Source organism: Cynocephalus volans, chromosome 7 (assembly GCF_027409185.1).
Source record: "Cynocephalus volans isolate mCynVol1 chromosome 7, mCynVol1.pri, whole genome shotgun sequence".
NCBI lineage: Eukaryota > Metazoa > Chordata > Mammalia > Dermoptera > Cynocephalidae > Cynocephalus > Cynocephalus volans.
This window is the reverse complement of record NC_084466.1, coordinates 155,553,017-155,580,892: the sequence shown is the minus strand read 5'-3', so window position 1 is coordinate 155,580,892 and position 27,876 is coordinate 155,553,017. Positions and strand designations below refer to the sequence as shown.

The window sequence follows — 27,876 nt, the reverse complement described above, 5'->3', positions numbered from 1 at the left end:
GGCTGTGAGAGATATGAAATCAATGAGACGGGGCCTGTGCCTCCCAGGAGCTCACAGCCTAGCACGGAGATAAACATGCATGAATCACTCTGGCACGAGGCAGGCCGTGGACCACCGCGATGCTCAGGCTGACCAGGGAGATCCAACAGGGCTGACTGGGAGAGAGGGTGTGGCTGTGGGAGGTACTATAGGCAGGGGAGCCATGTGGGCAGAGACATGAAGAAATAGCAAGTTAAGACATTAAAAGGCAGGGTGGGAAAAGCGTGGGACTCGCAGAGCTGAGGGGTCACCATGTAATCAAACAACAAGGAGCCTCAGTGTTTGCATTTATGAAATAGGAATAAATATACCTGCCTTCCAGAATCGATGTGGGGATTCCAAGAGACACTGAGTACACCTACGGCTCCTGGCCATTGTCTGGCACAGAGCAATACGTTATTATTGGTGTTAGTCTTTTCCAATAGACTGTGGGGTGGCTTAGTGCACAGAGGTGGGAGAAATGAGGCTGCAGTGGACATATGGGGACTTCTGACCTGCTCTGTGAGCTCATAGAACCATTCCATGTTGGCAAAATTTCCTCCCAGTTCGTTCTACCAGGAGAAGTTGCTCCTTTAGCCAGTTACGGGTTCTCCTAAAAAGGCACATTTTTCACACGGGGAGGATGATCTGTGTCTGGGTTTCGTAAGTCTTCCAACCCCTGGCAGAAGCAGGCGACCCATCGCCCTTCAGCCTTTGCTGCCACATCTCTTGGGGTGCAAATGCAGGGTGCTCAGATTTTGGTCTGTTGGAAATGAATGACTTGCCAGGTAGAAGGGCAAGTGGGTGGACATTTGCGCTCACAGCCTCCATGCTGGTCACTGGTCCATTGTGTCACAGAGGGGCCCTCGGTGCAGGCCAGCACTGACTGCCAAGGCCCCTGGCATCACCATCATCACCGTCATCACCAGCAGGGAAGAGCTTCTGTTACCCTCTGTACACGAGCTTGTGGAAGAAAATCCTGATGTGCTTTTGCACCATGGCTTTTGGTCTCTGAGTGTGGCACTTTCAATCGACTTCTTGGCCATATCGGACTGATGCACTGCCATTCTGTGTCACTTCCCTTCAAAATAAAATATTTTCTTTGCTCCAATTAGGAAGCACTGGAAGTCCGTAAGCCTCAGTTCATTTCTCGCTCACAAGAACGGCTGAAAAAGCTAGAACTCATGGTCCAGCAGAGAAAAGAACAGCGGAAGGAGAGCCTGGGGCAGAAGCAGAGCCTCCTTCCTGTCCGCACCAACAAGAAGCAGTTCACCGTCCCCCATCCTCTTAGTGGTAAGCCGTGGGGGCTCGGGGGGTCTGGAGAAGATGGAGGTGGCAAAGGAGGTGCGGTGGGGGGAGAGAGTGGTCCTCAGGGCTGGGGCCTTCACTCAGGAGTGATGCTTCCAAGTGATGCCCCTGACGTACACAGAACCATATTGGCTCCCAGTGGCCAAACCTCAGCATCGTAGAGCCTGTTCTGGAAGCCAGCCCATTTTGAGAGATTGCATATGGGCATTGAACTCAGCAGAAATAACTTGGGACACAACTTTACCATTACAGCTGGGAAAGAAGCCACACCACTGTAGCAGCCGGGGTAGCTAGTTCAAATTCTTGGCTCCTAACAGATATTTGCAAGGGATCCCCTTTGCCCTTTATAGATTGCAAAACAGATCTCGGGTGAGAGGTTGACTCCAGCTTGTCTACATCAACATTCGTCATCTTGAAACCCCTTTCCTGCTGTGAGCTCAGAAAATGGATGGCTGGCTTTCTGAGCCCTGGGAGGCCAGTGTCAAGCCGACCCTGTGAGGGGGGGCACTCATTCACTCCTGGGGGAGGGAGTTACCGGGAGCCTTCTCGGGGCCAGGCACCATGCTGCAAGCTGGGGATACCACCGGGAGCAAGGCTGACCCCTGTCCTTTCTGCACAGAGCTTATAAACAGACCATTAAACTAGCAAGAATAACAGGAAGGGATGAGGGCACGAATGGGGGACATCGGAGCACATACTTATGGCGTGCCAACCCAAATCTTAAGATCTGGAGGCCTGAAGTAACCTTAATTTTATTCCTTTGGATAGAGGAATGAGATATTTCATCCTAGGAAAATGTTTTGGCCCCCAGGAGGTGAAATCATGAAAACAATTCTGATTAAAAGTCTTCTGGGAAAATAACCATATTCAATAAAGTGCAGCTTAGCAAACATTACTAAGATCTTATAAAGGGGGCCTGGGAGACAGAGGAAAAGGGTGCTGTAATGGGATTCCTGTTAACCTTCACGGTCCATGGCGGCCGAGTCTCCTTCCTCCCACTCCAAGCACAGCCGGGAGAGTTGTCAGAAGATTCCAGTGAGGGTGGGCTTGATGCATCCTTCTCGCAGCAGAGGGTTTGGAAAAACACCCGCTGCTCCTTCCTCGCGACACTCTCCAGTATGTAAGGAAAGGAAATCAACAAAGTGGATGTGCAAAGAGTTCCCCACTGGAAATGTGTCTCTAACCAGCCTTTCGAGCCAGTTGGCAGTTATAGGCTTGGTTCGAGTGTGTTCTCTAGGGGCCTGTTTAGTCTCTGGCCCCATGAAGAGTAGCTGGGTTCAGGCGCAGACTTCTCAAGTGGCTGTGAGGACCGAATGCCAGCCACAACCAGGAGTCCCCTGGGGCCTTCAGTGCCTATGCCTGCCCTGGGGAGGGCCGGCCGGTGCTGCCCACGCTGGGTGGGCCACTCAGCCTCAACGGGTCTGAAGATACCACTTGATAAAAACAGTTAGGCTACCGGATCTGTGGTCAGCAATTATAAAATGACACCACTTTAGAGCTCAACGTATTCATGGACTCACAGAAAATGCCACCTGTGGGGCTTCCTTTCCAGCCAGGTCCCTTCACTTTGTGTAGGAAGAAATGGAGATCCAGAGGCACCTGGGCACCTGTGCAGTGTGGGGCTGGGCTGGGTCTCTCCTCTGCTCAGCCAGCACCTCCTGGCTTTGCCGGCCACAGGGGGTCTGGAATACCATCATCCCAAATAGCAGAAGTGACATGGCCTTGGAAAACTGTATTGGTTTCCTGGGACTGCTCTAGGAAATCACCACAAGTAAGGAGGCTTAAAAGAACAAAAATTTGTTCTCTCAGAGTTCTGGAGTCCACAGGTCAACATGAAGGTGTTGGCAGGATTGGTTCCCTCTGGAGGCTCTGAGGGAGGATCTGTTCCAGGCCTCTCTCCCAGCTTCTGGAGGTTTCCGGCAATCCTTGGCTTGTAGACACATTGCTCCAATTTCTGCCTCTGTCTTTATGTGATGTCCTTTCATGTGTCTTTGTGTCCAAATTCCCTCTTCTCATAAAGACACTAGTCATTAGTGAACCCTGATCCAGTATGACTTCACTTTAATCGCAAAGACCCTATTTCCAGGTAAGGCCACGTTTGCAGGTACAGGAGGTTTAGGATCTGAACACATCCTTCTGGGAGACACAGCCCCAGTCACCACATCCTTTATCTGTGGTGTTCCTCCCAAAACAAATATCCTTACATGTTCACATTCCTTTAAATGAAAATCTTAAAATTTTATATAATGAAAGATGATCAGACCCGGTCAATAGTTTTAAATAACCGAGGCTCCTTTTTATTCCCCAAATTCCAACAGTCCTGGTGACTGCAGCACTCTCGGTGGGACTTGGCCAGCACGGGTTTTGCGGCATTCGGCTTGTCCCTGCGGTATTTATGTGGTGATGAGGGCTTTACTTCCATGTTTGTTTGTGTTGGGTCAGTTCAATTAGACAACTTCTGAAACCAGAGCTCGTGTGAGCTCGGGCAAGTGAGAGGGGTGTTTAAGGCCTCATTAACCAAGCCTACAGCACACATCTTGTCTTCAGCCTGTCTGCTGGCAAGATGATAAAAGCAAAATGCAGATGTTTTTCTTACATGCTAAATTGGTTAATAAATCATATGCATGGATGAGCTCTGGCTACAGCATCAAGGCGTCTGGTAAAATGAAGACTCACATTTGCTTTCTGAGCTGGGGTAGCTGCCTCTGATCAGGGATCGTGGAGCAGGCTTGGCTCAGCAACAGATCTGGGGGACTCAGGTGGGAGCTCCGACCACTGACAGTGCTGGGAAAAGCCAGTCCCTGGACTTGCAGGAACGATGAGGGCAAGAATCAGGGACCAGCTATGCTTCATGTTGGCTAGTGAATTCTTTTTTTTTAAATTTATGACTGAATTTTATTATGTTTTTAAAAATTACAACTTTTCTTAAGTTAAAAAAAAGTCACGTTCATAGTATTTGTCAGGTCTGTCACTCTGAGAGGTAGAGGATCAATTGTTTTCTTTTTTTCTACTTTTAAGTATCTTCCAAATTTTTTAATGAGCAGGCTTAATTTTTTTTAAGGATATACACATTTATTTGTTCAAATAACAAATACGTAAATTGAATAATAGATGAATAATAAAATACTCTGTAGAAAGTAGGGCTTCAAATTTTCACAAAACTGGAGTTATAAATCATTAAAATTTACATATTTCATTTTATAATCTCTACAGTTATTTGAAATAGCTCTCTAAAGTCTTCCCAAAGCATACAAATATCAAATTAATTTCAATAGAGGAAGATGAATAAACTTTTCAAAGGCAAATTAATTTCTAAGCAAGTCAAATCCAATTAATAAAAAGAAATCAAGCACAGAAATTAAATATATAAGTTTAACAACATAAATTGCATTAAAAAATCAATAAAACAGAATATAAACACAAGTACACTTTAAAAAGTTCATGGAAAAATAGAATTGAAAGATAATGGAAATCTTTCCATGAACTTTTTTATTTGTTTAAGTTTCTTTTTTTAAAAAAAAGACTAAGATCATAGAAAATATGTTCTCTGACCACAATAACAGAAGGAAATTTAGAAAACTCACAAATTTGTGGAAATTAATCAACACCCTCCTAAATTAACAATGAGTAAAAAGAAACATCACAGGGAAATTAGAGAGTACTTTGAGATAAAGATCAAAGCGCAACATATCAAACTTTATAGGGTGCAGGGCTCATGCAGTGCTTGGAGGAAAATATATACTTGTAAACACCTAAAACATAAGAAAAAAATCTCAAATCAGTAATGTAAACTTCTACCTTAAGACAATAGAAAAAGTAGAGCAAACTAAACCAAAAGCAAATATAAGTAGGAAATAACAAAGATCATGACAGAAATATATGAAATAGGGAATTAAAACACAATAGATAAAATCAACAAAACCAAAAGTTGATGCTTTAGAAAGATCAACAAAATTTGCAAACTTGTATCTAGACTACCCAAGAAGAAAGAGAGAATAGCAAAATTACTAAAATCAGAAATGAAGTAGGGACATTATTACATTGTTACTCTGGCTTTTTGTGGTAATACAATTTAGTTTCTTTCTCTTACCTGCTTGCATTTTTGTTCTACCAGTGAGTTTTGTTCTTTCTTGTGTATTAGTAGTAGTGATTATTGTTTTTCAGATTCCAGATGTAGGACTTCCTTGAGGATTTCGTATAGGGCTGGTTATTTTTGGTGGTGAACTCTTGCAGTTTTTGTTTGTCTGGAAAATACACTATTTTTCCCTTGTTTCTGAAGGATAGCCTTGCTGGGTGTAGTACTCTTGGTTGGCAGTTTTTTTCTTTCAGTATTTTGGGTATATCATCCCATTTTCTTCTGGCTTGTAGAGTTTCTTTTGAGAAGTCTGCTGTTAGTCTGATAGGGGCTCCCTTATATGTGACTTGACACTTTTCTCTTGCTTCTTTTAAGATCCTTTCTTTGTCTTTAAGCTTTGCCAGTTTGACTATAATGTGACTTGGAGAGGATCTTTTGAGGTTCAATCTGTTTGGGGGAATCTTTGAGCCTCCTGGATCTGAAGGTCTATGTCTTCCCCTATAACTGGGAAGTTTTCCGTTATTATTTCATTGAATAGGTTTTCTTTTTTTTTTTGTCTTTTTCGTGACCGGCACTCAGCCAGTGAGTGCACCGGCCATTCCTATATAGGATCCGAACCCGCAGCGGGAGCGTCACCATGCTCCCAGCACCACACTCTCCCGAGTGCACCACGGGCTCGGCCCTGAATAGGTTTTCTGTGCCTTTTACTTTCTCCTCCCTTTCTGGAACACCCATGACTTGAATGTTTGTGTGCTTCAGGTTGTCTGCTCACTCTCTAGGATTTCCTTCATTTTTTAAAATTCTTTTTTCCTTTTTCTTTTTTTTTTTGTCCACCCAGGTTATTTTGAAAAGACTATCTTCGAGATCAGAAATTCTTTCTTCTGTATGTTTTAGCCTGCTACTTAAGCTATCAGTTGTGTTTTTTATTTTGTTGAATGAATCTTTCAGTTCCATGAGTTCTGCTGCATTCTTTTTTAAGGTATTAATCTCTTTGTAAATTTCCTACTTCATATCCTGGATTTTTTTTTTTTCATTTCATTACGTTTTCTGAGTCTTCTCGTATCTCAATGACTTTCCTTAAGGTTGTTGCTCAGAATTCCTTCTTAATCATTTCAAGTGTTCCCTGCTCTGTAGAGTCTGGTATTTGAGAATTACTGTGTTCTTTAGGTAGTGTCATATTTTCTTGGGTTGTTGTATTTCTAGTATTTCTACGCTGATGTTTGGTCATCTGGTAGAGCAGTTGTTTCTTCTATTACTCTGGAGTGGGCTTTGAGGACAGAGACGTCCTCTTCTTTCTCCAGTCCCTGCTGGTGACTCTCCTTGTGTCAATGCAGTCAAGTGTCCAGTGGGCTACCTGCACAGTGGCTGTGGCTGCTGCTATGGTGTCAAGCCACTTTTTGGCAGCCATTGTTGTGGTGGTGGCTATGGTGGGCCCATTTCACAGAAGTGGTGTTTTTGGCATGCTTTCTTGCCTGCTTTTGGGTGGAGAGTACTGCCCTTGGCTCCTTGCCTAAGACCCTGGCCGTGCTCTCTTGTCTGCTTCTGGGTGCAGAGGAGCTAATGAATTCTGAGCAGCCTTTGAGGCTTAGGCAGGATAATGCATGTGTGTGAGTGTTAATTAGGGCTGGGGCTCCCTGCTCGGAGGCAGGGAATTTTCATGAAGAATTGGGGACTACAGAGGGACAGGAAGCAGCATTATAAAGGTCCTGGCTAAAGTTCCCAGGCCCTGGGAATATGGAAGGCTCCTGTTGGAGGAGACCTCACACAAGGATGGGTAGAAACTGTGCAGGTGAATCGTGGTTCATGGGGGTGGGAAGGTGAAAACACAGTTGAAGTCCCTAGGGATGCTCTATTAAACCACGATTGGACCGTAAAATGGGGGTGGGAGCAGGCGGGGAGATGGAGGAGCCAAAGATGAGCCCCAGAGAAGATGAACCCAAGGAGGCTAAAAGGCATTGTCTGTGCTGCTACAAGTGTAACCTTATTTTGAGATCAAAAACTGAGGCAGGGTGCTGAGTACTATAGCTCCACATGAGACATGACAAAGGCAGTACCTACGGCAGGGCAGTGGGGTGCAGAAAGGTGGTGGATGGGGGAGGCTCATAGATGCAAGAATCACTACAAGGTGGCGATTGCTGAGTTGTGGAGGAGAGAGGCTGAGACCCAAGGAAGTAGAGGGTACATAGCAGGAGGGCTGGGCTTTGTTTTCAGTCTCTGATATTACCAACACTCCAGCTGAGAGCCACTCTCTTCTTCCCAAGTCAGGGCTTTACCTGTTCAATTCACCAGAGTTACCTGGGAGCTATAAGCATGGCCTCCCCATCAATACCACACAGCTCCTGGGCTCCCAGGTGAATTGGGTTACTTGTAAAGGCTGACCATAGCCTGGGAATTCAAGTGCTTCTGAATTAGTCATTGCTTCGACCTTACAGGATAGGTCCAGAGCAGGATAGGCTGAAAGCAGGTATGAAGGACCACCTCCAGCACCTGCGGGTAGTATAGAGTACAGTACCTGTAGGCAGTATAGGGTTCAGCACTGCTGGGAGTACAAGGTACAGCACCTACAGGTAGTATAGGGTACAACACCTGTAGGTAGTATGAGATACAGCACCTGCAGGTAGTATAGGGTACAACACCTGTAGGTAGTATGAGATACAGCACCTGCAGGTAGTATAGGGTACAACACCTGTAGGTAGTATGAGATACAGCACCTGCAGGTAGTATAGGGTACAACACCTGTAGGTAGTATGAGATACAGCACCTGCAGGTAGTAGGTGCTCAGTCAGTGACAGTCCTTATCATCCCCTGTTGACACTTCTCTGACTTCATCCTGTGCCCATTGCAGCTCCCCAAACCTGGCCTTAATCTCCTACTGGGCTGTGGCACCAGCCTCAGAGCTTCCGTGGACTCCATTTCACACCCTGAAAGCCAGACCCCTCCCAACCTGAATCTGACCTCTCCAACCTTCCCAGTTGGTCTCACTTACTGTCTTTCCTTAACTCCAGGGACATGTACAATCAGGGTCCCAAATCAGCATGTGGAAGCTTTACCTGTCCCTCCTCTCTGAGTCACAGAATCCTGCCTAACCTCACAAACCCATCTCAAGTCCAGCCTCTTCATTACACTCTTACCCCCCAGCCCTTTTCTCTGCTTCCTGTATGACCTGGGCTATGTAGTGGCTTTCACTTCTTACCTGAGCACTTTGCTAACTATGCATCACTGCTGCTACCTGTGCACAATGCTGCAGCCAACTCAGAAGGGCTGACAGTACTTAGACCCAGCCCCTGTTGCCTTGCTTCTGTCTAAGCTCATCCCCCACCCCCCCTCCACACACCCTGCCTGCCAAGGTCACCTTCTGTGGCTCTCTCAGGGTATCTCCTTAACTTTTGAGTGTATGGAAAACCCATGAGGAGCATCCCCTTCTTCCACCAAGCCCTCCCTCACTCCCATCTTCTCTCTTTCGCTCCTCTCACCCCTATTTGAAAACTCACGGCTCTTGTATTCCTGTATCTCTGTAGATCACCTACCTTTTTACCATCTTTGCTTTGGATTATAGTCATGTGGGTGTGCTGGGAAAATCTCCCAAATTGTAAGTGCCGGAGGGCACACACCACACCAAGTCGCTCTGGGAGCCTCTGCTGCATCTAGAAAATCAAACTGAATTAATCTGAATTTCATTATCCACATTTTCCAAGGTGAGCCAGGTCAGAGCCATTCAAATCATGAACCAGTAGAATGGAATTCTCCGGAAAGCACTGCAGAATTCCTTCTTCTGCAGATCTGCCTCCTCTGATGATTCTTGGCTGGAGCAAGTATTAAAATTAATTTGCATTCCCAGAGCATCTAGTTGGAGATGTGACCCAGCAGATATGAGATGGCAGCAGAAGTCATTGCAGTAATAAAAATGTGCCATTCGTCACGCAGCTAGCGGATCACAGGCTATACTGTCCTTATTGCCTTTTCTGATCTCATAAATATTTTTTCATAAAACATTTAAATAAATATTTGTGGCTAGTTCTCCCAATATTTTTTCACAAAGGAATTTTTAAATGTGCTTGCCATATAAAAATAAATGTTTACTTCATCAGTCCACAAAGAAAAAAGGAAGAATGGATTACTTAAAAGACTGTTTCCCCTGTTCAAAGCCATTCACAGGTACACTATTACTAGTGTCCTTTACAGACACTGTAAGGCGTTGTGTTTTTTAAAGCAGCATGGGAAGAAATGATCAACTTATGTCTGTTGATTAGAAGTAGACTAAAAGGACAATGTTTCTTCCAATTAAAGTAACACAAAGTAAAAACACCGAGTTGTAGAATGGTAAGGAAATGCCTTTATGAGGAACTACTTTTCCCAATTGCCTTGATTTTATTTTTCAAATCACTTCCCATTATATTCCACAAAGCAGTTGTACCTTGCAGTGACACTAGGATATAAATCAACTTCGCAACAAGCATGAGGTTTATTAATCATCTATAAATCACCGTATTTTATGTTTTTCTTAAAAATGCTGGGAGACTCTGGGATGGGATCCAACAATGACTTTCATATCAACAGTTATTCTATCAGACTTGTACTAGAGGTTGCTCTTCTATGGTGAGCTGTGTGATTGAGCCATTGTTAAAGTTCCTTTGAATGGGTCGTTTACACTAGTTGAAACCCCCCCCATATTTTGTTTCAGCTTTATTAAGGTTTAATTGACAAATAACAATTGCATATATTTATGGTGTATGACATAATGTTTTTGACATATGTATACACTGTAAAATGCCAAAATCAAGGTAATGAACATATCCATCACCTCACATACTTTGTGTGTGTGTGGTAAGAATATTTAGAATCTACTCTGTTAGTAATTTTGGAGTACACAATACTTTATGATTAGGTATACACCATGCTGTCCAGTAGGTCTCCAGAACTTATCCCTCCTGTCTAACTGAAACTTTGTACCCTTTGACCAACATCCCTCTGTTCCTCTCCCACCTCGGGTTCCTGGTAACCACGCTTCTACTCTCCACTTCTGTGAGATTGACTTTTTTAGATTCCACATATAAGTGAGGTCATGCAGTGTTTGTTTTTCTGTGCCTGGCTTATTTTATTCAGCATAATGTCCTCCAGGTTCACCCACCGTGTCACAAATGACATAATTTCCTTCCTTTCTCAGGCTGAATAGTATTTCATTGTGTGTGTGTGTGCATGTGGGTGTGTACGAGATATATGTACAGCACATTTTTTTGTCTACTCATTCATTGATGGACACTTAGGTTGATTCTGTATCTTGGCTATTGTGAATAATGATGCAATGAACACATGAGTGCAAATATGTCTTCAACATACTGATTTCATTTCCTTTTGATATATACCCAGCAGTGGGATTATTGGACCAGGGGTAGTTATATTTTTAATTTTTTTAGGAATCTCCATACTGGCTATGTTAATTTACATTCCCACCAGCAGTGAGTGTACAAGGGTTCCCTTTTCTCCACATTCTTGCCACTATTTGTTATAGTTTGTTTTTTTGAAAATATCCATCCTAACATGTATGAGGTGATATCTCATTGTGGTTTTCATTTGCATTTCCCTGATGATTAGTGATGCTAAACATTTTTTCATATAATGTTTGGCCATTGAGTGTCTTCATTTGAGAAATGTCTATCCAGGTCCTTTGCCCATTTTTTAATCAGATTGATTTAATCAGATTTTGCTATTGAATTGTTTGAGTCCCTTATGTATTTTAGATATTATCCCCTTATCAGATGTATAGTTTGCAAATATTTTCTTCTTTTCTGTAGGTTGTCTCTTCACTCTGTTGATTGTTTCCTTTGCTGTGCATAGACTTTTTACTTTAATGCTATCCCATATATCTATTTTTCTTTTGTTGTCTGTGCTTTCAGGGTCATATCCAAAAAAATCATTATCCAACCAATGTCATGGAACTTTTCTCCTATGTTTTTTTCCAGTAGTTTTAGAGTTCCAGATATTAAGTTTAAGTGTTTTAATTCATTTTGAGTTGATTTTTGTATATGGTGTGAGATAAGGGTCTAATTTTATTCTTCTGTTATAAATCAACAGTTTTCCCAACCCAGTTTATTGAAGAGATTGTCCTTTCCTTATGGTGTTTTCTCAGCACATTTGTTGAAGATCGGTTGAAAGTAAATGTGTGGATTTATTTCTGGACTCTCTATTCCATGGATCTTTATGTCTACTTTATGCCAGTACCATCCTGTTTTGTTTATTATAGCTTTGTAGTAGCTTTTGAAATCAGGTATTGTGATGCCTACAGTGTTCTTTTTGCTCATGATTGTTTTGGCTATTTGGGGTCTTTTGTGATTCCATATGAATTTTAGGGTTGCATCTTCTATTTCTATAAGAAATGTCATTGGAATTTTGATAGGGATTACACTAAATCTGTAGACCATTTTGGGTAGTATGGACATTTTAACAATTTTAGTTTCTCAAATCCATGAACACAGGATATCTTTTCATTTATTTATGTCTTCTTCAATTTCTTTCATCAATGTTTTCTAGTTTTCCATGGATATATCTTTCACCTCCTCAGTTAAATGTATTCCCATGTATTTTATTTTTTTAATGCTACTGTAAATGAGATTGCTTTCTTGATTTCTTTTTCAGATAGTTTGTTGTTAGTGTATAAAAATGCTACTGCTTTTCATGTGTTGATTTTGTATCCTGTGACTTTACTGAATTAATTTATTTCTAACAGTTTTTAGGTGGAATTTTTAGGGCTTTCTACATATAAAATCACATCGTCCACAGACAGAAACAATTTCACTTCTTCCTTTCTTATTTGGATTCCTTTTATTTCTTTTTCTTGTGTGATTGCTTTGAATTCCATAACATTTTGAAGTGGTGAGAGTGAGCATCCCTCCCTGTTTTGTTCTTGATCTTAGAGGAAAAGCCTTCAACTTTTTCTGCTTTTCACTGTTGAGTATGATGTTAGCTGTGGCCTTGTTATAAATGGCCTTACTGTGTTGAGGTACATTTCTTCTATACCTAATTTTTTGAGAGTTTTTATTATAAAAGAATGCTGAATTTTGTCAAATGCTTTTTATCCTTCTATTGAGTTGACTGTATAGTTTTTGTCCTTCATTCTGTTAATGTGGTGTATCACATTTACTGATTTGTGTATGTTGAACCATCCTTGCATCCTGGGATAAATCACACTTGGTCATGGTGAATGATCTTTTTATTGTGCTGTTTAATTCAGTTTGCTAATATTTTGCTGAGGATATTTGCATCTATGTTCATAAGAGATATTGTCTGTAATTTTCTTTTCTTGCAGTGTCCTTGTATGGCTTTGGTATCAGCATAATGCTGGTCCCATAAAATGAGTTTGGAAGTATTCCCTCCTCTTCAATTTTCTGGAAGAGTTTGAGAAGAATTGGTATTATTTAAATGTATGTTAGAATTCATCCACAAAGAAAGCAGATCTTGGGCTTTTCTTTGATGGGATATTTATAATTTCTGATTCAATCTCCTTACTCATTATTGGTCTATTCAGATTTTCTATTTATTCATGATTCAGTCTTGGTGGGTTGTATGTTTCTAGGAATTTATCTGTTTCTTCTAGATTATTCAATTTATAGACATATAATTGTTCATAGTAGTCTCATGATTTTTCTTATTTCTGTGGTATGTGGTATCAATTGTAATGTCTCCTCTTTCATTTCTGATTTTGTCTTTTCTCTTTTTTCTTAGTCTAGCTAAAGTTTTATTAATTTTGTTTATCTTTTCAAAAAAGCAATTTTTAGTTTTGTTGATCTTTTCTATTTTTCTATTCTCTATTCCATTTATTTCTGTTCTGAACTTTATTTCCTTCCTTCTAACTTTGGGCTTATGTTGTTTCTGTTTTTCTACTTCCTCCAGGTATTAATTTAGGTTGTTGAGATCTATCTTCTTTTTTAATGTAGACATTTATTGCTATAAATTTTTCTCTTAGAACTGCTTTTGTTGCATCTTGTAAGTTTTGGTGTGTTGTGTTTCCATTTTTATTTGTCCCAAGGTATTTTTAAAATTTTCCTTTAGATTTCTTCTTTGTCCCATTGTTTGCATAATTTCTACATATTTGTTAATTTTCCAATTTTCTCCTTTTAGTGATTTCTGATTCTATGCCATCTAGCTAGAAATGATACTTGATATGATTTTAATCTTCTTAATTTTTTTTTATAATTTGTTTTTCACACACAGGTAAGCCTTAGAAAATTGTGCACTCATGCAGTAAGCTCAGCTGGCTAGAGTGCAGTGTTATAACACTGAGATCAAGGGTTCAGATCCCTGTACCTGCCAGCCACCAAAAAAAAAAAAAAAAATTACTGTTTCTTAAAATTTTTTAAGGCTCATTTTGGGGCCTAACACATGATCTATCCTGGAGAATGTTCTGTGTGCACTTGAGAAGAATGTTTATTCTGCTGCTATTGGATGGAATGCACTGTATATGCTTATTAGGTCCATTTGGTCTAAAGTGTAGTTCAATGGTTCCTTGTTGATTTTCTGCCTGGATTATCTATTCATTGTTGGTAATAGGGGGATTGAAGTTTCCTTCTATTATTGCACTGCTGTTTATCTCTCCCTTCAGACCAATTTTTTTTTTTTTTTTTTATCTATTTAGGTGTTCCAATGTTGGGTGCATATATATTTATAATTATATATATATCCTCTTGATGAATTGACCCCTTTATTACTATATTATTATCTTCCTTGTCTCTTTTTACAGTTCTGGTCTTTTATTCATTCAGCCACTCTATGTCTTTCGATTAGAGAATTTAATCCATTTACTTTCAAAGTAATTATTGATAGGTAAAGACTTACTACTGATATTTGTTAATTGTTTTCTGGTTGTTTTATTGATTCTTTGTTCCCCTCTTCCACTCTTGCTGTCTTCCTTTATGATTTGATGGTTTTCTGTAGTGGCATGCTTTGATTCCTTTTTTGTTTATCTCTTTTGTGTCTACTATAGGTTTTTGCCTTGTGGTTACCATAAGGCTTACATAAAACATAGTTATAACAGGCTAGTTTAAGTTAACAACTTAACTTTGATCATATACCAAAACTATACTTTTACTTCTCCCTTCCACATGTTATGTTTTTGATATCACAATTTACATATTTCTATATTATGTATCTCATAACAAATTATTATAGCTATAGTTATTTGTAATAGTTTTGTCTTTTAACCTTTCTACTAGAGATATAAGTGACTTACATGCCACTATTAGTGTTATACTGTTATGAATTTGACTATGTATGTACTTTTACCAATGAGTTTTATACTGCCATAAGTTTTCATGTTACTAATTAGCATCTTTGTTTCAGCTTGAAAAACTTTCTTTAGCATTTCTTGTAAAGCAAGTTGAGTGGTGATGAACTCCCTCAAATTTATTTCTCTGGCAAAGTCTTTATCTCTCTTTCATTTCTGAAGGACAGCTTTACCAGGTAAAGTATTTTTGGTTGGCAGCTTTTTCTTCTAGTACTTTAAATATATCATCCCAGTCTCTCCTGGCCTGCAAAGTTTCTGCTGAAAAATCTGCTTATAGCATTATGGTGTTTTCCTTGTATGTGAGGATTTTCTTTTCTCTTTTGCTTTCAAAATTCTGTATGCTTCTGCACAGCAAAGGAAACAATCAACACAATGAACAGACAACCTACAGAATGGGAGAAAATATTTTCAAACTATACATCCAACAAGGAATTAATATACAGAATATATAAGGAACTCAAACAACTTAACAGTAAAAAAATAAATATCCAATTATGAAATAGGCAAAGGACCTGAACAGATATTTCTCAAAGGAAGACATACAAGTGACCAATAGGTACATGAAAAAATGTTCAACATCACTAAGTGTCAGGGAAATGCAAATCAAAACCACAGTGAGATATCATCTCACCCCAGATAGATTGGCTATTATCAAAAATACAAAGAATACCAAATGCTGGCAAGGATGTGAAGAAAAGGGGAATCCTTCTACACTGTTGGTGGGACTGTAAAATAGTGCAGCCATTATGGAAAATAGTATGGAGATTTATCAAACAACTACAGATAGAACTGCCATATGATCCAGCAATCCCACTGCTGGGTATATATCCAAAGGAATGGAAATCATCATGTCAGAGGGATACCTGAACTCCCATGTTTATCACAGCTCTATTTACAATGAGATATGGAACTAACCTAAACATCCATTGACAGATGACTAGACAAGGAAAATGTGGTATATATACACAATGGAATACTACTTTGCCATAAAAAAGAGTAAAATTCTCCCATTTATAGCAACATGGATAAACTTGGAGAAATGTACAGTAAGTGAAAAAAGCCAGGCACAGGAAGAGAAATACTGCATGTCCTCACTCATAAGTGGGAGCTAAAAAATAATAATAATATATAAATAAATTAAGAAGGAAAGAAAGAAAGAAAGACCAATCACAACAATATGCTGAACTTTCAAAAGGAAAGAACAGAACTGTGGTTATTAGAGGTAGGGAGGGGGGAGGGGGAGGGAGGGTTAATAAGAAACTGGTTAAGGGTCACAAAATGTCATTACATTTTATGATGATAAATATACTAATTATCTTGATTTGATCACATATTGTACACAGGTATTGATATTCAACTCAAACCAATAAATATGTATAATCAATTATGTTTCAATAAAAAAATTCTATCTTTGTCTTTAATTTTTGACGGTTTGATTTTTACTATATCTTGGTATTGCCTTTTTTGGGGTGAATCTCACTGGAGATCTTTCAGCTTTCAGTATTGCTATCTCTGAATGTTTATATCTATCCCCAGATTTAAGAAATTTTTAGCTATTATTTCTTTTAAAAAAGAATAAGTGTTCTGTAACAATACCACCTTGCTAGTGCCAACACAAAGTCCTTTGGAAAAAAGAGGAGCCAGTCACATTCTCTTTGGAAAGTGCTTCACAGATGTCACAATATGAGAAAACCACTGAAAAGCAAATTGGGGTGTGGGCTCATCCATACCAATGTGCTGAGAAAATGACTGGAAGAAGCAGTAAACTGCCAGAGAACTAACTGCATAGCGACAGAAGAGGCTCACCTTCCAGCGTCGCCTTCAAATGCAGCTGTCTCAAACTATGACTCTGGGGACCCTGAGGCTAGGGCCTCAATGTCATAGTTTGTTGAGCTGTCATACTTTGATGAGGCTGGGGCCTCATCATTTGTGGCCATGGCATGGAGAGGCTCTCCAAATGCTCAAAGTAGGGGTGCTGGATTTATCAAATGAAAATATAGGAGGCCCAGTTAAATTTGCATTTTAGATAAACAATGAAACTTTATTTAGTGTAAGTACATCCCAAATATTACATGGAACATACCCATGCTAAAGAAGTATTTGTTTTTAATCTGAAATGCAAATTTAATTGGGCATCTTGTATTATATCTAGGAGTCCTTCCTCGAAGCCTCAAAACCCATGCAGAGACTTGGCTTTTTTCCTTATCACTCTTGTTACATCCTATCAAGGTAACAGCGGTCCTCAGATTTAGGCGAGCATCAGAATCACCTGGAGGACTTGTGAAGACACAGATCACAAGCTGAACCCCAGAATTTCTGATTCAGATGACCTGAAGTGGGGACTGAGAACTTGTATCCGTAACACGTTCCCAGGTGATGCTGATGCTGCTGGTTCAGGGACTGGAAGGTAAGTGGAAGCCATACAGATGTTGGCTTTTATGTGAAAATATAACCCTTATGTTGAGAATCACAGCATTATATCTTCTGCAGAGGATAAAAATCCCATTGATTCCTTCAGTATTCAACTTTCAGGTTTCCTAGCTAGTTACTTAGAGACCTGAGACCCCCATTTCCTCACCTGGAAAGAGGAGAGAAGACCTGCTTATTGGTTTGTTGTCAGGGTGACTTGAAACATGAATCAGGGGGTAAGGGTCCAGTGCAGAGGGGGACACATGGGACAGGTGGTAGTTAGTGTTGCTGCTGCTGTTAGCTTCTTCATGGTTTATAGAGCACTTCATATGAATCATTCCCATGAGTCCTTCGAAGAACCTTTAAAGCAGACGATGTTCCTCCGCTGAGCAGAGGTGGAACCAAATCTTAGGGAGCTCAAGTAGCTTGTCCCAGGGCACAAAGCGCTGAGCAGAGACCTAAACTGACCCCAGGTCTTTAGACTTAGACATGAGACAACTTTACCATGTTATGGAAGATCGAATGATCCAAAGGAATTATCATATGTACACCATAAAAGCATACTGTTTAATTTACTGATGCTCATATTATTTTTATGTAAGCAGAAAGGAACTATAAATTTCCTGTCATATTTAGTGAGGTCATTAAGACTTGGGGTCATTAAATCCTAGAGGCTGGGTGAAGCTGCCCATTTTACATCTGGTTTGCCTTCACCCGCAACAGTGTGCTCATTGCAGAAAATACTGTACATCACTGTGCCAGCTGCTGCAGAGCTCCCCTGGGGGAAATGCATGTTTTAGGCAATTGGCAGGAGGCCTTTACTGGGGTTTACTTTGTGCATTTCTGGTCTTGAGTAGGAATTTGGTTTGATTTGAGAGTTTCTGATCCTGCTGACATTGAGGGGAACTAAATTCACACAGTTCAGTTTGTTCCATGGGTCCTTGGCAGGACTGGCAATGCGAGTTATGAGGTGGTACGGGCCAGCCCTCCTCAGCAGTCCCTGAAGTTTATGGGGAGATCCTTGAGCCCCTTCGTCCCTTGCTGGATCTCTTGAGGAATAACCAACCAATAAACAAAAACATTAAGCACTTGGTGTCTTTTGACCATAGCGATGGAGTATAGATGGGAAGGAGCAGGGTTGTTCTCTAGGGGTTCACGTGCCACCTGGGGAGAGAGTTGGCCAGGCAGACAGTGGTAAACAAGTCTAGAATCATAGTAGAGGACCCTGAGGGAGTCTGGAGGAGGTGGGGACTGATGACAGTGCTCTTGGGTCCAGGAGATAGAATAGGATGGGGTCAGGGAATGCAAGACTCCACTCTTCTCCCCAAATGTTTTACATAGACATGTTTGACTTGGGGCTCTGGTTTCCTCTGGTTGGGGAACCGAAGCTGTGGTCCCCTGGCCTCATCTACCCACGTAGTGTCGAGGGTTCTCCCATAGGAAGATCTGCAGGAGGCCCGTGGGCCACCACAGCTCATGGTGGGCCCTTCTCATCACCACCCCCCATCCCGAAGGGGCAGACCTATTCTCAAGTCCATCCTGTAACTCCCTAGCAGTCTCTTTCCATGGAGGCCCCGAGACTGTGCCCTGCTCTGAGCTTGATGGTGAATCTCTCTGCGCAGGAGCTGAGCTCTCCGCAAGGAGAATGATTCACATCCTTAACCAGGAACCCATTCACACCTTATTTCTCAAAATGAGAATGCAAAAAGGGATAGATCTTTCTGGAGACTCTCTGCTTTATTTTTTATTTCTTAATTTTGTATTCCTTCACCAGAAGGGTCTGAGAGCCTTGTTGCACCTACAAACTGTGACATCAGCATCTCCCTGGTGTGTCCAGGTGATAATTGGCACACAGCATCGTTTTCATATAAATGCAGCATCTGCGCAGCTTCCACTGACCTTCCAGGCCCCGAGCACAAGCTGGTCGCCACATGCAACTGCCAGGCGGGGGCGGGATTCCACAGAAGCTGGAAGTGATTCTGGAAAAATGAAAATGTTTATCCAGCACAAGGTGTTACCATGAGCCTATCTCACCTTTGCACGGTGTACGGTTTAATTTCTGGAGGGCTAATTAGTCCAAGATAGACTGCTCTGCTGTTGCCCACATCAAGCAAATGAGAGGTTCCGCCATGGTGAGCTGAACAGAAATGATGTGCAAGTAACTGGATTTAAGTCTTGAAAACCATGATGTAAATTACTCCAGCGGCAAGATAGCCAGCTGCCCATTGGCTTTGAAATCAGCAAAATGAATAGCCTTGTGATCTTAGAATACAAACATGTTGGGGTCTCCCTAAAATACACCCTATTTCTATTCCTTTTGAGAAGGCCCATCTTCAATAGCAGATTCAGGGAGGTGTAGACTCGGCATCTATACTTCAAGCTGGCTTGCTGGCTCCCTGCTGAATCATCTCCAACAGGCATCTCTTGGTTTTGGTCTTTCTAAGATAGAAAAGCAAATGCCTGAAACATTCTTCAAAGTGCTCAGGGCAACTGCAGAAAATAGGCTTCTGGGAGGGCATTGTCGTAATAAATCATGTGAACTTGATTATCATTTAGATTACTCGTTCAACAGGGAAAATAAAGCTTTGCAATCAGAGCTGTAGATAAGGGCTCTGCATGGAGGAAAAACAGCTCAAGCCCCATAAACAACCAATCATGTTGGCGTAGGGTGATCCTGGTGACACTGTCAGCTGTCTGGATGTTGAGACCACCTGTCTGTGTGTGTGTGTGTGCGCGCGCGCGCGTGCACGCATGCACACATCCATTGTGGGGATTATAAAAAACACCTCCATGTGTTTATGGAGATTAATGGGATGTCAAGACTTGATTTTACTAGAGCAGCCTCAGAAGTTCCAAAATCTTGGTACCTGGTTATTTGCTGACTTTGTAACAGGCAAGGGTTTAAGGAAGCCTGGCTTTGCCAAATTAAATTAACAATAGGCCCTCTGTTTGTATTCAGTAATGACCCAGATGCAAGACATTTGGGAAAAACATTTTTTTCAGAAATACAAAATGGGCAATTTGCTTTAGTAACTTTATTGGAGGGGAAAAAACAAAACCCTCCCCTATCTGAATGATAATGGAAGGTAAATACAACTGCAGCTTCTATCGGTGAATTGGAATATGCGAAGCTTCAAGAAAAATCCATAAAAGCCCTATAAGTAGGCTGAAAATTGTTCTCACCAGTCACTAATTTTGCAAAGACAGGACTTCCATTAGGAGAGAATTGACAGGTGGGGTCCTCACTGTAGTTTTGCATAGAGCACACGCAGGGCAGTTTCCACCTACCACTGTGGTCGTGCAGCATGCATCCTTGAGGAGCCGACTCTTGCTGCAGGCAGGTCCCTGTGGTCCTGGGCCACCCTTCCTCTCACCCCCAGCCCCCACCAGCTGTCAGGGAACACCTTGTTCTGCTTCATGACTCAGCTGTCTCCTGCTCTGAGTCTTCCCAGACCCCCTCTCCCCTGGTGGACCTGACCACTGTTCCCGGAGGCCTCCTTCGCCCTGCACAAGCTTTGGTCCTGACACCTAAGAGCCTTATTTATCTGGCTCTCATCCTAGGCTCTGAGCTCTTAGTCTTATTTATCTTTGTATTGTGACTACCTAGTACCAAGGAGATAAAAATTTAATTGTCAAATAAATGGGTTGCTTAACTCAAAGCCTGGAGTCATCCTTGATTCATCTCTCTTGGCCCCACGACTCACTTTGCACCTGTCCAGGATAGATGAGCCACGTGGCTACTCTGCACACTGAGCACTGCCGTCTGTCATCCACCTGGCTGCAACTGCCTGGCCTGTCACCCTGCTGCCACTGTTGCATCTCCACCACCCAGTTCATGTTCTGAAGAGCTACTGTGGTCATCTTTTAACAGTAAAAATCAGATCTCCTGTTTTAAACTCCATATGGCTCTCCATCTCTCTTACTCTGTAGGTAAACTTTTTAATAGGCTTGCAAAGCTCCTTAAACAGGTTTGCAAAACCCAACGTAGGTGGTTCCTGATTCTGGCACATGTTAGAGTCATCTGAAGATTCTGGTTGGGATTCCAATGCCCGTGCATGGAAATCTTTGTCCAAATCTCCAGTCGGCTGTCAATGTAACCTGGGTAAGAATCCCAGCAGTCTTTGTCCTCACCTCTGTGCCCTCCCTCCCTCTGCTGCAACCACCAAGATCCTCATCCGGTTCCTGCCACAGGAACTCACTGTTCCCTTCTCCCAGATCCGCCCACACTGGCCCTTGTGGTCATTCGGGTCTGGGTTTAAAATCTCCTCTGCAACGGGCCTTCCTGCCACCCAGTCCCCCTTTACCAGAGGGCGGCATTTCATTTTCATTAGAGCACTTGGCAGATACTTTGTAGCTGGTTTGCTAATTGTCCAGCTCCTCTCTGAACAATTGAAACCCCGCAGAGGCAGGATCTTATCTATTATTTTTTACTGGGAGCATCCCCTGGCAACATCGTAATTGCTCATTAAGTGTAGAGGGAAGGGAAGGAGTATGTGGGATGCAAATATGCAGCCACGAGTTGGTGGCAGTGTACTGAGGTTAGTGGCGAGTGTGGACAGGGCTGGGCTGACGTGGACTGAAGCCCAGCTCTGCCACTCACTCATTTACTGTGTGCACCTGAGCAGGTAGCCCTTTTGAACTTCAATGACCTCAACCCTAAAATGCTAAAAGTCATGAGCATGTCACAGGGTTGGTGTAACGACTGAGATCACACGAGGAGGTGTCCGCTAAGGGCTGGCAGTGTTGTCGTAAACCCTAAGGCTGCACTCAGGTGTACGATGCTGCTGCCTGCCCCTCCCTGGCTGCTGCCTCTCCAAGTGCCGAAAGCCGCTCCCCCTAGGTGTGCTCTTCCCAGTCTGGTGAGGTGGGAGCCGTGCGCAGGGCAGGCCCTCTCCTTTCTGCCTCTCTCTGTCCTCCCAGCCAGGAAGGCCCCTGCCATTCATCATTTGGGCTTGGGGCTGTTATGAAAACTCACAGTCAAAAATAAATAAATACATAAATTAATAAATAAATATACAAACAAATAAATGGGGGTTGGCAGAGACACAACACAACAACTCCTTGAACTTGTTAAGATAAGTGAACAGATATGATGTTGATGGGGGAGGAGGGAAAGGGAAAGGGAAAAAAGAGGAACTGGTAAAGGGACACGAAAATCAACTACACTGTCTCTTGATAAAATAAAATAAAAATGAAAACTCATAGTCAGCAGCAGCCAACATGATAACATTTCCCAGGGTGGGGTGGAGCCCCTGGCTGGGGAGACCTCCCAGACAGAGACCTGCTTGTTTTGCACCTAACGTGGGCTGCTGGGCCCAGAATTCAAACATCTGCTGTGGCAGAACAGGCTGAAAAGAGTTCTGGAAACAGGACAGACAGTGGTGTGTCTAATAGCTCACATTTGCTTTTGTTTACTCTTGGAAATGAGCAAGGGGGCACAGGCCCAGGGGTCGGGGGAGATGAACAGAAACACACCCAGGAGCCCACTGCAATTCTGCGATGCTTTGTAAGGATGCCAAGTGGCCTGTCTGCTTACGCTGAATGAAGGCCGTGAGCTGGTTACTGTCCAAGGGTTCCAGAAGGCATGGCTGCTGCTCAGATACACCCCCATGCAAGAAGCACCCCAGGAGCATTTATGTGTGCCAGACCCTTGGCTAACCTATGGGACTGAAGGTCTCATGGGAATTTCAGAGTCGTTGCAAAAGTCCCCTTCTCAGTTATTGCAAAAGGGCATACACTGTTTTTTTTAATGCATGCTATTTTCAAGTGTGCCATCTGTAAATATCATTGTGATTAGTAATACGTACTTACGTTGAAAAACATTCCAGTCTTATAGTGAATTTTAACCTCTCTACTCTCTCAAAGAACACTGAGCATACATGACTATTGTGTTGTTGTCCATTAGCTTTTTGGACATGGGAAAGGGAGCAAAGTGGTCTTCATCCTGCAGAGGCTGAGCAGCCTGTTGGAGAACCATAGACATGAGTGAAACCCCCTGCTCTCCAAACACTCTAGGGATAGCTGGGAGATTTCCTTACCCTTAGAGGCCTTAAAAATCCAATGTGCTAACATTCTTCATGCCCGCCCTTAACTATTGTCAAGATGACTGTGGTTGGTCAATTGTCAATACAACCACTTATAGTGTATGAGTCTCTACTGAGTCTTGCAGCCTTTGTAACAGGCTGTGGCTTAGGTTAAGAATCAATAACAGGGGTCGACCCTGTGGCGCACTCGGGAGAGTGCGGCGCTGGGAGCGCAGCAGTGCTCCCGCCGCGGGTTCGGATCCTATATAAGGATGGCCGGTGCACTCACTGGCTGAGCACGGTGCGGCCGGTCACAAAAATGACAAAAAAAAAAAGAATCAATAACAGAGTTTGTACTAAATTCACCACTGTTTCCCTAGAAATGTGTGATATTCTGTACCTTCTGAAATTAATCCTCTTTCCATTTTTTCCAGATAACTTGTTCAAACCCAAAGAAAGGTACATTTCAGAGAAGGAGATGCATATGCGATCTAAAAGGTACTGGACTATAGTGTAAATTGGAAAGAATTTGGGGAGGGGGGAGTGAGGGTGCTTTGATGGGTCCAGGTGCTGCCCAGCAGAACCATTATTTCTAGGTCTCTGTTTAAGGCCTTAGGTCTTCCTGGCCACAAATCTGAAAAACTTGCTAAAACGAGTACAGTTGTTGAATTGCGACTCTGAATGTTAATGCTCATCTTGGCAAAACCTTAGGAAAGTGGTAGGTCTTGGATTCTGAACCAGTCCAGTAATTGGTCTCTGAGAGGTCCCCAGACTCTTAACTGGAACTTGCCTGCCCATTCACATTGCCACACTGGGCAGGAGCTATTAGTCACCACACCTTTGAAGGTAACGTTATAAAGAGAAGGGAAGCTGTTTCTCCTGAGAGCCTTGCCTGTGGGCAAGGCCTGAAGGAAAGAATCCAAACTTGGAAGCCTATGGTGCGTGGGAGCCAGTGGAGCCAGGGAGGGGCCTCGAGCTGGCTTTCCTGGTGCTCCATCTCCGGCAGTTTCCACGGGGCCAGCACTTTCTCCCTGTCCTGCTTGGCTGATTGCTATTCAAGTCTCCTACTGACCCTCACCAACCTGGTGCGCACAAAGGCTGCCATTCTTTGAGACCTGGCCTCCTAACCAAAATGAAATAGCTCAGCAGTGTTGGCCAAGTTCATGCAAGTAAAATGTCATTACTGTAGCTTATAATAAAGTTTCTAGCACTGGGAGGAATTATAATAATTAAATCAAATTGATAGTGCACTTAGAGAAACCATTGAAATAGGAAGAATACTTTTCTCCCCACTCCAGGCACAAAATCTCTGCTCTTACCGTGATTATGTTGTTTCCAATGTTATTAGGTCACTTTGATCATCGATAGGGAGCCTCTGTAAATAAGGAGGTGAAAGTGAAGAGAGGGGACCATCCCATTGAAGACCTGACCCTTAGCATTCTAGCTGGGGTTTTTAAAGGGCCCCCTGGGTTTTAAGACTTGCTGTTTTAGAAGTGTACGGTTGTGTACACCTCATGCCAAAAGCATTCCCTTTTCAGTTGAGTGGCAAATTCAGCCAAATCTTCCCCTCCAAGTCCCCAAACCCAAAGCTACTACTACTACTACTATTACTATTATTGGCCTTTGCAAACGAGGCAATTAAAATAAGAGATCTCGAAGCAGCGTTAGTGGACCGAGAGTATGGTCCTATCATTTTAATGAGGAGGAAACTGAGGCTCCAAGGGGACAGAGGAGTGAGTTGGGGCTGTCCCCTCACCCCCGTCACTGGCTTCCCCCTGCTGGTCTCCTCTGATGGAGGCAGCAATCAGGTTTTCGCTCTGCTCTGTGGGCTGCGTCCTGGGTGGGCTCTGACCTTGGCTCACCCACAGAAGCACACCAGAGCTTTCTTTTCTTGGCATTCTTTATTTTTAATAATATGGTTAAATTACATTTTCATTTTAAAACTTGAGGCAATGGAGATAAAGCTAAATTTCCCTCATGACCAACCATCCCCTTCCCCTTTCCATCCCACTTTCCCCGTCCCTGTCCTGTCTCTCGAGATGCCCACAGTTATGTCTTCTGCGCCTCCTTCCAGGCCTTTCTCTCTGCCTTAAAATAGACTTCTGTCTTTACATATGCAATTATGTGATTTCTAACCATAAATGGCATCATCCTGTAGAGTATCTTCCTGTGGCTTGCTTTTTTCGCTTTATGTCTGTGAGCTCATTCTGTGTCATCAGATATAGATTATTTTCCTCATTGGTTTTGACTACCCACAGAGTGGTCCACTGTATGAATGGACCATGATTCATTTGGGAAGCTTTTAAAGAAAATACTGAGTCAGTCAAAAAAGGAAAAGAAAACATTGAGTCAGAAGCTACAGAGGTGGGACCTGGTGGTTTTAATTTTAAACTCTCCAGATGATTCAGATGGTTAGTATCAGGAAGATAGGTCTACATGGATCTGAAGAAATTTTCTTTACAGAGCTTTGGTACATGTGAGCTTTCCTACTGATTTCTTTATGGTCTCTCCTGGTCCTTTCTAGAATCACTCCTGAATGTAGGAACTCTGTGTTCACTTATTTATGCATTCATTAAATGTGTGTTGATGCCCAGGGTATGCCAGCCACTGTACTGGGCACGAGCATTTCCCAGACCTCATAAGTAGCTTTATGCTACATAGTTGGGTGACACTGTTGGGTGGTAAGAGTCAGCTGAAGTTGGAATGTCAGCCCACCACCAGCTGACCGAGGGGAGTTAGGCAAGTCTCCTGATCTTGCTGGGGCTTGGGTTCCTCATTTATGTAACAGTGGGACACTATATGCCTCTTCCAACTGTTGTGAGGATTAAATGTGATCATTCGTGTCAAGTGATTAGCCTAGTTCCCTATAACCAAGATGTCACCTGCTAATATTGTCATTATAATTTTTATACTCTCTACTTATTATTTTAATGATGGAACATTTTAAACAGATTGGATCTGGCTTTCAAACATAAGAAAAAAATGAATAGAAGGTGTTTTAGCTGAGTGCCATGTGTATAGCAACCCAAAAACAGGCTACAGTGATTCCACTGTGTCAGTGGATTCTAGCAGAAATATTGGTTGGTCTCAGTACAGGAGAAGTTTCTGTTAGGAAGTAGGAAAGACGTGTCTAGAAGAAGGATCCCCTGGGCCTTGCTTGTAACTTGGAAGCTCCTACTTTTACATCAGAACAAGAACATAATACTTATTGTGCCTGGGATGTTTTTGGTAGCAGCTTAATTAGAAATGCAATAGGTGGAGGTAAAAACACATACATTTATGTGAGTTTTATTCCAGTATTATAGTTCCTGCTACTTCAGTTAATTTACTCACTGATCCTTTCTAAGTCACAAGGCAAAAACTGAGTGTCAGAAATGTATTTGGGGCGAGGTTTACAATCAGGATGGCACCGAGCAGGCTTAGAATCCCTCATTTAAAAGTAGTTAATTATCATAGAGAATGAAGGGACAAGAAAAGTGACTTGTAAATAAGCAAGTGGCCTCTCTAACTTTGCCCCGACGGAGGACTCTGCCTGTTGCCCTGGCCCCGAAGCACAGAGACAAGGCACTATCCCTGCATGCAGCCCTGTTCTGGGGACTGGCTGGGAAGCCCTTCACCCTGCATGTCACAGTTTCCAGGCAGCCCCTATGCAGCGATCCTCCCCTTGAGATGAGAGAGCTGCCGAAAGACAGGACACAGCCCCGCCACAGGAACACACTGTCGGGCACCATTCAAAATGTTTCCTGAATCTGTTTCAGAATCTATAATAACTTGCCAGAAGTTAGAAAGAAAAGAGAAGAGCAAAAGAAAAGGGTGATCTTACAGAGCAACAGGCTCCGCGCTGAAGTCTTCAAAAAGGTAGCGCTTCGTCCCTGCAGGGGTGGTGTGCATGGGGTGCAGTGGTGACCCTGAACTTGACATCTCTGTTTCCTGCCCCTCTAGCAATTACTGGACCAGCTCCTTCAAAGGAACGCGGTCTAACCACAGGCTGCCCTGCTGACCACACCGCCCAGACGTGGACGACTTCAAACGCTGGGCCAGCCATTAAACTTAGCATTATCTTGATGAAGTGAAAACACTTGTATTACTTATGATTTTTTTTTCATAAAGGAAACCATCATGTCCTGAATTATTGACCCAAACCCAGCAGAAATAATAGCCCTCGAAGAAATAGGTCAACAACCTGTTGCGGAGAAACCAATACAATGGAACCCACCAGACTGAGTCCCCTTCATCTCTTTACATCCAAACTTTACCTTCTGCTTCTGATTCTCACTCCCCTCCCTGGCCATTTCCACCCAAACAGAAATGTCTTGTGCACTCATGTGTGCTTAGATCCCTGGGGGATATTTTTCCATCAAATTTCAAGGACCAAAATCCATCACTTTGTAAATACTAATCCCAATGTCGGCCAGTTCTGCAAACTCCATGTGGGTCATCACATTGCTTTAAAACTTTCTGGAGTTGTGCACCATGTAACACCAGAGGCTGATTTTGCAAATAAGTGGGTGCTGTGCCTGAGACTCTGGGGCGAGCGGTCTGTGTCTGCGTGACCTGGAGCAGTCAGCGCAGCTCCCCGCCCCCACCCACCCTCCCTACCCCCTCACAGCACCTTTCTGCACAAAGCAAAACAATGTATTTTGATGAAAGCCCTTTTGGGGGGCAACTTTTGGGGGTCGAATGTGCAGAGAGCTTCAGTGTTTCGGCACATCTGCCCCCCACAAGTTGGGTTGTTAAAAATGGCCTAGTGACTCCAACTCCACTAT

At 42.7% G+C, this 27,876-nt stretch overlaps 1 protein-coding gene across 1 annotated transcript in view; it reads left to right on the top strand.

Moving 5' to 3' along the window:
• C7H10orf90 (chromosome 7 C10orf90 homolog) overlaps positions 1–27,091 on the top strand; it is a 223,576-nt gene extending 196,485 nt beyond the window's left edge. Inside the window, 4 exon segments of the mRNA XM_063103500.1 lie at positions 1,134–1,311; positions 23,545–23,608; positions 26,869–26,968; positions 27,053–27,091. Of these exon segments, the coding sequence (XP_062959570.1) occupies positions 1,134–1,311; positions 23,545–23,608; positions 26,869–26,968; positions 27,053–27,091 (381 nt within the window).
• Positions 27,092–27,876: the final 785 nt, after the last annotated feature.